This window comes from Carlito syrichta, unplaced genomic scaffold (assembly GCF_000164805.1).
Source record: "Carlito syrichta isolate Samal-C Ts95f unplaced genomic scaffold, Tarsius_syrichta-2.0.1 Scaffold305332, whole genome shotgun sequence".
Taxonomy (NCBI): Eukaryota; Metazoa; Chordata; class Mammalia; order Primates; family Tarsiidae; genus Carlito; species Carlito syrichta.
In genome coordinates this window covers 792,056-806,118 of record NW_007249428.1, presented here as the reverse complement: position 1 = coordinate 806,118, position 14,063 = coordinate 792,056, and the positions used below count along the sequence as shown (strand labels likewise).

The following is a 14,063-nucleotide window of genomic DNA, read 5'->3' as shown; positions in this document are numbered from 1 at the left end:
AATAGACTCAGTCCTCAGCACTTCAGGACCAGAAGGAAATGTGGAGTACTCCACTCGCAGTACTACCACCGACTTCTGGCTCCATGCAGTTCTCCCTAGGCCCCGATGTTTGCCCACTTCCTGGACCCGCTCCACCCACCAGCCTGCCCATAGATCAGAACAGAGGGCCCCCACATGGCCACCCATTCCCTGTGGGGCCTGACTTCCAACTACCCATGACATTGTACACAGAGGTGACAACTGCTAGGCCCTGGCCCCCAGGCCTGAAACAGGCAAGCATGCAGGTGGAGGCTGGCCTCAGTTAGGACACCATCCAAGGCCCAAGGCTCTGCCTGGTCCCTTGGAGCACCCACCTCGGACCAGCAGCCGGGCAGAGGAGTAGGCAGCACCCACAGCATTGCTGATGTAGGCTGCATACTGGCCAGTGTCCTCCCGGGTGACCGAGACAATTTCCAGGGTGTGTAGGGTCTTCTTGTCAGTCATGCGGATGTGGGCAGAGGTGGTCAGAGGCTGACCATCCTTGAACCAGTACAATCTGGGTGCCGGGTAGCCTGGGCCATGGGAAAGGGAGCAGTCAGTATAGGACTACTGCCAATGGGCACTGTGGTTTCCAGAGGGAGTCAGATGGTGGCCTGGAGAGTGGGCTTCTCAAATCCCCACACCACCGTGACGTCCACTGACTGGGGCTGCCTCCCAAGTGTGGCTGGCACAGAACAGTTCCCTGGCCTCCACTGTCCCATGGTGGTGTCCCCACACCCTCTCACCTTTCACCTTGAGCTGGATCTTGGCCAGTTGTGTGCCAGGGGCCACCTGGAGGTCTTTCAGTTCCTCCACCACCTGGGGCAGCTGCCCCTCGTCGGTGGTGGACTCTGTTCCCTCCTGCTCCCGGCTGGCAGGGTGAATAGAAAGAGGCAGTCATGACACAGACCAGCAGGGGCTGCAGGTGGGAGGGTGCTACAGGGGTGAGGGCCGGGTGGGGACGGCTATCTGCTGAAGCAGTGGATAGAGAAACGAGCTGACAGGGCCTGACTGAAGGTTCCAGGATTTGAATTTTATCCGTTCAAGCCCCACTCCCCAACTCGGCACCCCTCCATGCAGCCTACAGAAGTCCCAGGACCATTAGTCCACAGGATCTGTCCTGCCCTCCATGGCCCCTACCTGGACAGATAGCCCTGGGCACTGAAGTAGGATGAGGTCTCCGTGGCATCCGCTGCAGTGTCGTAGTCTGTGCTTGTCACTGGGGAAAGAGGGGCAGCTGAGCAAGGTCTGCCACCCCATCTGCCTGGGCACAGGCCCTATGCCAGGACCACCGTGGCCTCAGAGGTTCTGACTACACAGCCTGGCCTGGGAGCCCCTTGTCCCTGGAGTCAGGAAGTCATTAGGGGAACAGTGCACTGCAGCCCCACCCTGACTGTCACCAGTCCCTCATCTCCCGACAAGCCTCAACCCAACACACTGTACCCAGTGCACCACCCAGAGCACCACCCAGTTCCATCCTGCTTCCAGTTCCATCCTGCTAGGAAACAGGTGGATGAAGAGACACAGGCCTCAAAACCAATGGCAGAGGCTTTGATTCTAGTCAAGATGGCATGACTGGGATGGGAAATACCCTCTATTATGGACTAAATGTTTGTCCTCACAAAATTCATGCGTTTTGAAATATCAATCCCCAAGGTGATGGTGTTAGGAGGCGAGGTCTCATGACAAGTCATGAGGGAGGGCCCTCATGAGTAGGATCAGTGTCCTCCTAAAAGGGATCCAGAGAGACCTCAGTCTGCCATATCCTCACATGGTACTGTATCTTTTCTTCTGTGACATCCGTTAATTCATCCATTGTATTTTTATCTCTAGAAGTTCTACTTGTACCTTTTTGATATTATTCTACATCTCTAGTTAACTTTTTAAACACACAGGATAGAGTTCAAATGACTTTATTTATTTATTAAGATGCTGGGCACAAACTCACAGTCCTCCCACCTCAGCCTCCTGAGCAGCTGGGACTGCAGGCACCACTAAGAATCACTTTCATGTCCTCCTCTGCCCGTTCCAACACCAGGGTTGGTTTAGGCTGATTCTTGTCCACATCATGGGTCCTACATTTCTGCCTGTTTGCATGTCTGAGGATGCTCAACTGGATGCCTGACTGTGGAAGCTGGACAAACTGATTTGTACAGACAAGCATATCTATAAAACACACAGCAAGAAGCTGGCTGCCTGCAATCCAGAAGCAGGCTCTCATTCAGTCCCGTCCTGCCAGTTCCCTGGTCTCAGACCTCTAGCTGCCCAAGCTGTGAGACTCAAATTTCTGTTTATAAGTCAACCCATCCAGGGTGGTTTGTTACAGCAGCATGGCCTGAGACACCCTCCCCCAGAGATAATTGCTAGGAAGACAGAATATGTGGAATTATGGTCTTCAATTTACTAAGCATTAACTAAATGAAGGGCCGTGGTCTTTTAGAGACAGCAAGCAAACAGGGACTCTATGACTGCTCCAGGTTCCTTCCATGAGCCTCCTGGCCAGGGAGGAGGAATTGAAACACAGTCAGGCAGACCCCTTGAACCTCCTGACCAGGGAAGGGGAACTGAGGCAGAGCCAGATAGGCCCCCTGAGCTGAGGAGACAATGCTGAGCATCCTGGGAGACAAGGCAGCTAGAGTTCACAGGACAGCATATAAGAGAAGAGAAAACTGCACAGAGAGGCTCTCAAGGGTGCAGAACACCACTTAACATCTACAAGTGGGGAACACCCAGCTGGAAGGGTTAGAGCAGGGGTCCCCAACCCTCGAGCTATGGACTGGTACTGGTCTATGGCCTGTTGGGAACCAGGCCACACAGCAGGTGGGCAGAGGGCAAGACAGTAAAGTTTCATCTGTATTTTCAGCCGTTCCCCATCACTTGTATTACTGCCTGAGCTTCGCTTCCCATCAGATCAGCAGCGGCACCAGATTCCCATAGGAGCACAAACCCTATTGTGAACTGCATATGCAAGGGATCTAACTTGGGCACTACTTAGGAGAATCGAATGCCTGATGACCTGAGGTACAGCTGAGGCAGCGATGCTAGCACTGGGGAGTGGCTGCAGATAAAGATTAATATTAGCAGTGAGATTTGACTGCACGGAGACCATAATTAATCAATTGCTTGCAGACTCATATCAAAACCCTATCAGTGAATGGCAAGTGAGTTGATGTACTTCAATTGTATAGCTGCATCTGTTGGCAGGCTTTAAGTCACAATGTGTCACTTCTTTTAGTCTGTATGTGGCCCGCCCATTATTTACCACTTCCACCTGCACCTCTTTTTTATTTAATGGTGAGTTGTATAAGTATTTCATTATATATTACAATGTAATAATAATAGAAATAAAGTGTACAATAAATGTTATGTGCTTGAATCATCCTGAAACCATCCTCCAATCCTGGTCCATGGAAAAATTGTCTTCCACAAAACCGGTGCCTGATGCCAAAATGGTTGGGAACTGCTTGGTTAAGGGAACAGTGCCTATTTCCACAGATCAGACTGGAAAAACCTATAACCACCAGAGCAGAATACAGTACTTGGGAAAGTCCTTACCTTAGCAGTGGAAAATGATTAGCCCTAGAATTAGCATTGCTCTGGGCCCTCCAAAGACATTATAAAAGTCAAACCCAGCCAGGTGTGGTGACTCAACTCTGTAATCCCAGCACTTTGGGAAGTCAAGGTGAGAGGACTGCCTGAGCCCAGGGGTTTGAGACCAGTCTGTGCAACTTGGTGAGACCTTGTCTCTACAATAAATAAATAAATAAATAAATAAATAAAATTAGCTGGGCATGGTAAAGTGCACATGTAGTTCCAGCTACTTGGAAGTCTGAGGTGGAAAGATCACCCGAGCCCACCTTAGCAGTCTCACTCTGTTGCCCAGGCTGGAGTGCAGTGGCCATGAGGATGCCACTGCAATCCAGCCTGGGTGACAGAGTGAGACTCCAACTCAAAAAAAAAGTCAAACCCAAAAGGATAAAACTGCTTCCAAGTATTTTAAGCATATCCCAGAATAGAGCTCAAGAAGACCTGTAGAAATACAAAGTATCCCCACAAAGTGAAATACACCATGCCAGGCATCCAACTGAAAATCTCCAGACATGCAAAGAGGCAGGAAACATGACCTACGGTGTAGAGAGAATGAATTGAAACCAACCTAGAACTGGCCAGATGTTAGAACTGTCAGAGTAGACACAGGAATTGGAATTATATTCACTGTATTCAAAAAATTAATCAGAGACATAAAACATGTTTAGAAGACTCAAATAGAACTTACAGAGGTAGAAAATACAATGAATGGGATTAACAGATTCAATGTTACAGAAGACTGTGGATATAAAGACAGTAATACAGTTGTGCAAAATGAAATACACGGAGAAAAAAAGAACATTAAAAAGTGAAAAGATATAATCATGTGGTTTTTGTTTTTATATCTTGTTGATGTAATTACTTTTGATAAAATCCAACACCCCTTCTTTATTAAAAACCCTTGAACATCTAGACATAGATGGAACAGACCTTAAAATAGTATGAGCCACCTATGAGAAACCAACAGCCAACATACTGCTAAACAGACAGAAATTGGAACCATTTCCCCTGAAAACTGGAACAAGATAAGGGTGCCCACTCTCACCTATCCTTTTCAACATAGTTTTAGAAGTCCTAGCTAGAGCAATCAGACAAGAGAAGGAGATCAGGGGTATCCAAATAGGAAAAGAGGAAATCAAGTTATCCCTCTTTGTAGATGACATGATGCTGTACCTCAAAAACCCAAGAGAATCTGTCAAAAACATTCCTGTACTGATAAAGGACTTTGGCAAAGTCCCAGGGTATAAAATAAATGGGCAAAAGACAGTTGCATTTCTATACACCAACAATAAACAAACTTAGAAACCCAAATAAAAAGCACAATCCCATTCACAAAAGCCACAAAAAAACTGAAATACTTTGGCATCTTCCTAACCAGAGAAATCAGACCTTTACAACGAAAACTACAAAACACTGCTCAAAAAAAAATCAAAGGTGACACAAACAAATGAAAAAATATTCCATATAGGAAGAATCAACATTGTTAAGATGTCCATCCTACCCAAGGCAATCTACAGATTTAACACAATACCCATTAAATTGCCAGCAGCATTCTTCTCAGACTTGGAAATGACAATGCAGGAATTCATACGGAAACACAAATGACCACGAATAGTTAAAACAATCCTCAGCAAAAAAACCAAAGTGGGAGGTATCACAATCCCAAACTTTAAACTTTATTATAAAGCTACAATAATCAAAACAGCCTGGTATCCATACAATAGACATACAGACCAATGCAACAGGACAGAGATTTCAGAAGCAAAACCTCAATTTCTCAACCAACTCATCTTCAACAAAGCCTCTACCACTAACCACTGGGGAGAAGAGAATCTGTTCAGTAAATGGTGCTGGAAAAACTGACTGACCACATGCAAAAGATTAAAACAAGACCCCTACCTATCACCATACACAAAAATCAACTCTAAATGGATTAAAGACTTAAATGTAAAACCACAAACTATAAGAACCTTAGAAAATGCAGGAGACACCCTTATGGAAATTGGAACTGGCAACCAATTCCTGTCAAAATCCCAACCACCCATGTCATAAGAGATAAGATAGACAAGTGGGACCTCACCAAACTGAAAAGTTTCTGCAAAGCCAAAGAAACCATCAAGAGAACAGAGAGAAAGCCCTCAGACTGGGAAAAAATATTTGCCAACTGTATGTCTGGGATCAACAAGGAACTCAAACGTGACAAAAAGAAAAAACAAACAGCCCCATTACAAAGTAGGCAAAAGATATGAACAGACACTTTTCAGAAGAGGACGTATGAGCAGTCAACAGATACATAAAAAATGCTCAGCCTCACTAGTCATCAAAGAAATACAAATTAAAACTACACTGAGATACCACCTAATTCCATTCAGGTCAGGATGGCCATCATCAATAACTCAAAAATCAACAGATGCTGGAGAGGATGAGGGGAAAAGGGAACACTTCTACACTGTTGGTGTGAGTATAAACTAAAACAACCTCTGTGGAAAACAATTTGGTGATTCCTAAAAGATCTAAAAATTGACCTATATGACTCCACAAATCTCCCTACTGGGAATATACCTGGAGGAACTCAAATCACTCTATGAAAAAGATACCTGTACATGTATGTTTATTGCAGCACTATTCACAATTGTGCTGCATCAAAAGAGGACTGGGTTTTTTAAATGCGGTACATATACACAATGGAATATTATGCAGCCATAAAAAAGGACAAAATTATGAACTTCACAACAACTTGTATAGACTTAGACTCTATAATACTGAGTGATCTATCACAAAAAAAGAACCAAGTATCACATGTTCTCATTCATAAGCAGACTTTTAAATTATCATAATAGTGTAAGAAAAGGATTGGCAGTAATGGGAAACTGCTGGGGGGGGATGGGGAGGCAGGATTATCAATAGCGGGAATCTTCTGGGGTGGGGCACACCTCATCAACAAGGGTACCTGCATAATGAATATTTGTATACCTAACCCTGAATTGTACCCCACATCTTTAAAATAAAGAAATTTAAAATTAAGAAAAAAGTGAAAAGAGCATTAGTGAACCATATTATAACCTCAAGTGGTTAAATATACATGCAATCGAAGTCCCCAAATGAGGGGGGACATAAAAATATTCAAGGAAACAATGACCACAAAAATGACCAACAAAGTCCCACAACAAACACGAATAAAAGTACATACAAATATTTTTAAAGATTTTTAAAATATCTAGAGAACTGTTAAGCAGAAAGTGACAATATGATCCTAAAATGTGTATGAGATGCAAGGGACCCAGAATAGGCAAAACACTCTTGAAAAAGAACAAAGTTGAAGGGCTCACACTCCCAATTTCAAAACCCACTACAGAGCTACAGTCACCAAGACAGTGTGGCACTGGCACAATGATAGACATTTAGATCAAAGGAATAGAATTTAGAGCTCATACAATAACCCTTACGTCTAGAAGAAATTAATTTTTTATAAGAATTCCAAGAAAATTCAATGGGGATATAGTCTTTTTTACAAATGATGCTGGGACAACTGAATATCACATTAAAAGGATGAATTTGGGACCTTACCTCTCACACACACACACACACACACACACACACAAACTCAAAATAGATCAAAGATCTAAATAAGAGCTACTATAAGCATATGTGTAAGTCTTTACAACTGTGGATTAGACAACAGTTTTTAGTTAAGCACAAGCAACTTAAGAAAAGTTAGACAAATTGGACTACATTAAAATTTAAAACCTCAGTGCCTCCAAGTACATTATCAAGACAATAAAAAGATAATGGATAGTGGAATGAGAAAATCTGTATCTGACAAGGATCTGGAATCAAGAATAAGTAACTCTTACAACTCAAAAAATAAAAATACAAATAATCTAAATTAAAAATGCACAACTGTGTGGCAATTTCTGAAAGAACTAGAAATTGACCTTCCATATGACCTAGCAATTCCCCTATTGGGAACATACCCGGAGGAACTCAAATCATTCTACAGAAAAGATGCCTGCACACGCATGTTTGTTGCAGCTCTATTCACAACAGCAAAAACATGGAACCAACCATGTTGCCCAACGAAGCTAGATTAGATTTTAAAAATATGGTACATATACACAATGGAATATTATGTAGCCATAAAGAAAGACAAACATATGGACTTTGCAGCAACTTGGACGGATTTGAAGGCAATCATACTCAGTGATCTATCACAGAAACAAAGAACAGAGTACCATATGTTCTCACTTATAAGCCAACATCGAACAATTATAATGCTGTAAGAAAGGGATTGGCAGTAGTGGGAAACCATCAGGGGAGGGGGGTGGGATTGGCAGTTGAGGGAAACTGCTAGGGGAGGGAGGGGTATACCTCATCAACAAGGGTACCTGCATAATCAACGTTTGTATACCTAACCCTGAATTTTACCCCACATCTTTAAAATTAAAAAAATGCAATGAATATGAAGAGATATTTCTCCAAAAAAGATACACAAATGGCCAATAATCACATGAAATAATGTGCAACATCATTTATCACTAGAGAAATGCAAATGAAAACCACAATGAGATGCTACCCCACACCCACTGGGGTGGCTAAGATCAAAAGATGAACCATGACAAGCTCTGACAAGGGTATGAAGAAATGGAAACCCTCGAAATTGCTGATGGAATGTAACTGACACAGCTACTGTGGGGGAGTCTGGCAATTCCTCTCAAAGTTACACAGAGCCACCACATGACCCAGCAATGCCACTCAAGGTACTTACCCGAGCGGATTAAGAACATACGTTTACACCAAAACTTGTACACAAATGTCCGCAGCAGCATTATTCGTAACAACCAAACCCAAAAAAAGATAAACATCATCCACATATAATGGAATGTTTTTCAGTCACAAAAGTGTATAAAATAATGATATATGCCATGGACAGATCTTGAAAACAGTGTGCTCAGTGAAAGAAGTCAGACACAAATGGCCATATACTGCAGGATTCCATTTATAGGAAATGTCTGCAACAAGAAAACCCACAGAGACAGAAAGTAGATTAGTAACTTTCAGGGGCTGAGGGAAAGAGGGGATGGAGAGTGACTACTAATGGTTTCTTTTTGGAGGTAATGAACATGTTGTGGAATTCGATATTCCAAAATATACAATCAGATAGTAGTGATGGTTTGCACAGCCTTGTGAATATAGTAGAAACTACTAAATTGAACATTTTAAAATGGTTAACTTAATGGTGTGTGGATATCTAAAATATTTAAAATCCCCATACAAAAGACAAGTTATGCACGTAGAATCAAAGGTAAGTATGACATCCTATTTTTCAGTGAAAACAGTGCCAGCTAGAAGACACTGGAACAACATTTTTAAAGTGTGGGAAGGAAAAAACTGTCCCAGAGAAAATATATCTTTCAAAAATAAAAGCTAACTAAAGACATTTTCAGACACACAAAAGCTGAAAGTGTTCTGGCACACCCACACTACAAGAACTGTTCAAAGATGTCCGTCAGGCAGAAAGAATACTATGCCAGGTGGAAACCTAGATACATGACATAGTGGAGGGCTCAGACACAAAACTGCATGGGTAACTATGTAAGGTATTTTTTTACTTAACATCATTCCCTTGCTATTGTGTGTTTTAACAGTTCCTTTTTCTTTCTATTTAGAGGTAATGGTAGACTTGCGTACAACTCCAAGAAATGGTACAGAGGTCCCATTTATTCTTCACTACTTTCATGCAATGTCAACATATCACGTAACTTGAGTACAATGTCACCACCAGGAAACCAATATTGGTATGAGCCATCAACCTTGTTGAGGTCACACAAGTGTTACATGAACTCAATTGAGGGTATGTTTGCATATTTAATTGTGTACAGTAAGATGTAATTTTATCACAGCGATTGGACATATCAAGAGTTTATTCCTTTTTATGGCTGAGTAGAAGAAACGTGCACAGTTTGTTTCATCACTCACCTATTGAAGGACAATTGTGTTGTCACCAGGACTCAGCTATTAGGAATAAAGGTGCTGTGAGCATTTGGGTGCAGGTTTTAGTGAGAGCATAAGTTTTCACTTCTCTGGTCTCAACACCAGAAAAGGAAACTGTTGGGTCCCATAATATACACATGATCAGTTTTTTCAGAGACTGCCACAGTTTTCAGAGTGCTGTCCCATTTTCCATTCCCACCAGCAATGTCTGAGTGACCCAGTTTCTCTGCATTCTCACCTGCATTGGGTACTGTCAGCATTTGCAATGTTAGACATTCCAGTGGGTGTGCTGTGTTGTCTCCCTGGGGGTTTAACTTGCATTTCCTACTGGGCAATGATATGGAGCATCCTTCACATGCTTACTTTCCTTCTGTCTATCATCTCCCATGAAATGTCTGAATATGACTTTTGCCCCTTTTTAAAATTGGGCTTTTTACTATTTAATTTTGAGCATCCTTTATATATAGCTAGATAAAATTCCTTGATAAAATATATAGTTTGCAAATATTTTCTTCCAATTTCATCCTTTATGCAGGGTCCTCACTTCAAAGCAAAAGTTTTTAAATTTTGAAAAGGTCCAGTTTACCAATATTTCCTTTTGTAGTTGGTGCTTTAGTGACAAGTCTAATACGTTTTTTTCTTAGCTCAAGGCCCTGAAGATTTTCTCTCATTTTTATCTAAAAGTTTTATTTTATGGAAATATGCAATTGATTTTGAGTTAATTTTCATATAAAGTATGAGGTTGAGGTTTGTTTTTTGCCTCTGAATTTCCAAATTATCCCAGCACAAAATTTGTTAAAATTCTATCCTCCTTCCATTTAATTGCTTTTGTATTTTTGTCAAAAAAAAAATCCATTGGAAAAACTTGTATGAGCCTAACTCTGTATTCTGCATGTTGTTCCACTGATTTCTGTATGGATCCCTTCACAAACAACACATTGCCTTGACTACTTTAGCTACATAATAAGTCCTAGCATTAAGTAGAATGATTATTTCTGTTTTATCCTTGTTTCTTCAAACTTGTTTTAGCTGTTCTAGGTTCTGTGCCTTCTCATAAACATTTTACGACAAGCTCTTCTGTGTACATAAAAAAAAATCTTATTAGGGTTTTGATAGAACTGCATTAAACCTGTGTATCAACTTGGGAAGGACTGGTGACTTGGCTATGTTGAGTTACAATTCATGAACATGTTATATCTCTCTTATTTGGGTCCTTTCTGATTTTGCTCATCAGCATTTTGTAATTCTCAGGATACAGATCCAGACCATGTTTTGTTACACCTATATCTAAGTTTTTCATTGAATTTGAAGCTATCATAAATATTATTTTTAATTTTGGTTTCCCTGTGCTCATTTTAAGTATATAGAAATATGACTGATTTTTGTGTGTCAATCTTGTATCCTGCAACCTCACTGAACTCACTTGTCAGTTCTATCTCAGGACCAGCCCCTGGCTGCTCATTCAGCTTTTGCAAAGCTGAATGCAAACTGGCTGCACGGCACATGAAGGAGGATGAATGGGGGTTGTGGGGGGAAGAGCAGAGGAAGCTTTCTCTAGGGCCTCTGAGCCTGCACCAGCTGGAAGCTGGAGGATGTAGCATCCTCCTGTCACAAGTGCTTCACATGCCAGCTAACAATTTGTGCTTAACTATGTGCCCGACTTGTTCTACATGAATCAATCCACATGACCCTCTCAGCTACACCATGAATTGGTTTCCAAGGTCTCTATTTCACAGACAAAGAAGTTGAGGTGTTGAGAGATAAGTTGGCTTGCTCTGGGTCACAGCTAGCCAGTACAGTATCAGGATCTGAACCCAATTCTGCAGCTGCGGAGACAGTCCCTCCACCCTGCCCCCAAGAAGTCCCAGGGGGCCCTGGTTTCACCCTCACTCCAGTGAGCTCTCCATCAGGAAAATACTGAGGTCCAATTCCTTTCTAGCCTGAGATGAATACTCCCTTGACCACCCTCCAGCCCAGCTTGGAAGCACCTACTCTGCCCACCCTGAAGCCCACAAACCACAGAGTAGCACTCACAGTCCACACGGAGCTCAGCCTTGGTAGAAGACACGCCCACACTATTCTCTGCCAGGCAGCGGTAGACACCCATGTCTGCTGGCACCACAGCTGTGATGATGAGCTGGTGGCCGCCCTGCTGGTCCTCATTGATCATGTAGTGGTCATCCTCTTCCAACAGCTTCCCATCTTTGAACCAGCGCACACTGGGCATTGGCTGGCCCGTCACCATGCAGTCGAAGCTCACAGGGTACCCGTCCTGCACCTCCTGATTCTGTAGCTCAGTCAGAAACACTGGGGCTGGGGCAGACAGTGGGGCACAGGCTAGCCTCAGGCATGCCACACACACCTGGCTGCCACACATGTATGATCTGTGCAACCATGCATATGCATACTTGCAGACCCAGCCACTAAGCAAAAGGTCACTGCCCGCTAAGCCCTCCCCTCCTTGTCCCCTAAGAATTCTCTCTTTGCCAATAGGGTACCCAAGCTACTGCAAGGAAAGAGGGACAGGGAGGAAAGGAGTTAGAGTAGAGGTCAAGGTTATGGGGGTCCGGGGGTGCAGCTGAGGGATCTGAAGAGAGAAAGAAGCTCATCATTGAGAGGCATTTCAACAATGGTGCTGTGGGTTACTTGCATACTCTCCTCAACATTCCCAGAGACATAGGAGTGTCTCAAGGTGGCGCTCAAGTTATCCCTGCTGGGATGGGAATGGTGTGCAGACAGCACATGAGGAATCTTGTGTTTTATGCAGGTTACATCTCAAAGGCTTGGTTTTAAAAAATATTCTAGAAGGAAATTTTGGCCCTTGAACAATACATGTTCAAACGAACTATGCAGGTCCACTTATAATAGAAATACTGTATTCGTGGGATTCAAAACATGCATCCATGAAGGGCCGACTTTTTACATATGTGGGTCCCACAGGGCCAACTCAGGGACTTGAGTATGCATGGATCTGGGGATATACAGGGGTTCTGGAGCCAATCCTCCAAGTATACCAAGGGACAACTGCATTCCCTTCTCCATTTCACAGATATAAAAACTAAGGTTCAGAGATGCTAAGCAGCTTTCCCTGAAGCATGCAGCTAGTAAGAGAGCTAGGACTGAAACCAGCTCTGTTTAACATAAAGTAGGACTTTCATACCTCAGCAGCTATACCTGCACCACACACTGGGCACAGGCTGCACCTGCACCAGACACGGGGATCCAGACACCACCAGCCTGCTCGTCCCTCTCCACCTCCCTTCCTTCACACCCAGCTCCTACCCAGGCCCAGGCAGCCTACAGACTCACCAGAATCAGAGGTCAGGGGTGCCGGCGGTGCCACAGGGGCAGGGGCCACCTTCCCGATGCGCATCTCCACCCCACGGGGCCCCTGCTCCACAAGGTGGATCTCCACCCTGAAGCCCAGTGTAGCAAACATCTCCTGGAAGCGGGTGACTGCCCGGCAGGCCTCAGCAAGTGCCTCAAAGTGGATACAGACAAAGTGCTCATCTTCACGGTATGACTGCCAGTCCGCAGGCTCCTCTGGCTCTGCAGGGCCCTCGTCTGCACTGAGGAAGAGCTCCTCATCTGAGACCTCAGCTGGGCCCTTGGTGCGAAAGAGCCGGTGTAGCCGACGCGCAGCCCGGCGGAAGGCATCATCCAGCTCACCCCCTGAGGAGCTCTCAGCCTCACTCTCTGTCCCACTAACAGCCACATGGGCACTGTGGGCCACCTGGCCAAACCTATTGCTCACTTGACAGGTGTAGTGGCCGGCATCAGCATGGCCCAGTCCAGTGACCAGCAGGGAGCAGGTGCCATCCCCAAGCTGGTTGATGTGGTGGTGACGCCCATTGGTCAGCTCCACACCATTCTTCAGCCAGCAGGTCCGCACATCTGCCTTGCTGACCACTACACACTCCAGCCTCAGCACATCCCCCACCTGTGCCTCTGTGTCCCCAAATGTGCGGGAGAACACAGGCCCTTCCTGCTGCTTCATCTCCTTCCGGACCTTGTAGCCCTTAAAGGCAGCCTGGATTTTCACAGCTGCTGTGTCCATCATGGGGTCGCCCAGGTCCGTGGCACTCAAGTCTCCTGGTGGTGGGCGCAAAGCAGCCAGCTGTTCCTGTGGCTTCGCAGAGGGGGCTGTTAAGGCCATGACCTGTGGGCACAGGGCCTGATGTCACAGTAAGATAGGGAAACAGAGGCCAGGAACAGGAAAGGACTGGTGCAGGGACACATGAAGACAGGGAGCAGCACCCAGTCTTGCTCCAGCATACCCTTCTGCCTCCCACCCCTGGACAGTCACACTGACTTCAACAGACCCTGTGCCCAATGGCAGCTGCTGTTACCATAAAGCAAGCCCACCACCCAGAAATTGCTTCACACAGTCACCCAGGCAGAGATAGACAGGGTCATGAAGAAACCACAACTCTGACCAGTTTCAGTTCTTCAGGAAAAAACTTTAA

General features: G+C 44.4%; 1 protein-coding gene across 1 annotated transcript in view; it reads right to left on the bottom strand.

The window, feature by feature from the left end:
* The window catches only part of OBSCN (obscurin, cytoskeletal calmodulin and titin-interacting RhoGEF), a 164,159-nt gene that overhangs the window by 42,224 nt on the left and 107,872 nt on the right, over window positions 1-14,063 (bottom strand). Inside the window, 5 exon segments of the mRNA XM_021714213.1 lie at window positions 354-551; window positions 765-889; window positions 1,159-1,237; window positions 11,632-11,910; window positions 12,907-13,756. Coding sequence (XP_021569888.1) covers window positions 354-551; window positions 765-889; window positions 1,159-1,237; window positions 11,632-11,910; window positions 12,907-13,756 — 1,531 coding nt within the window.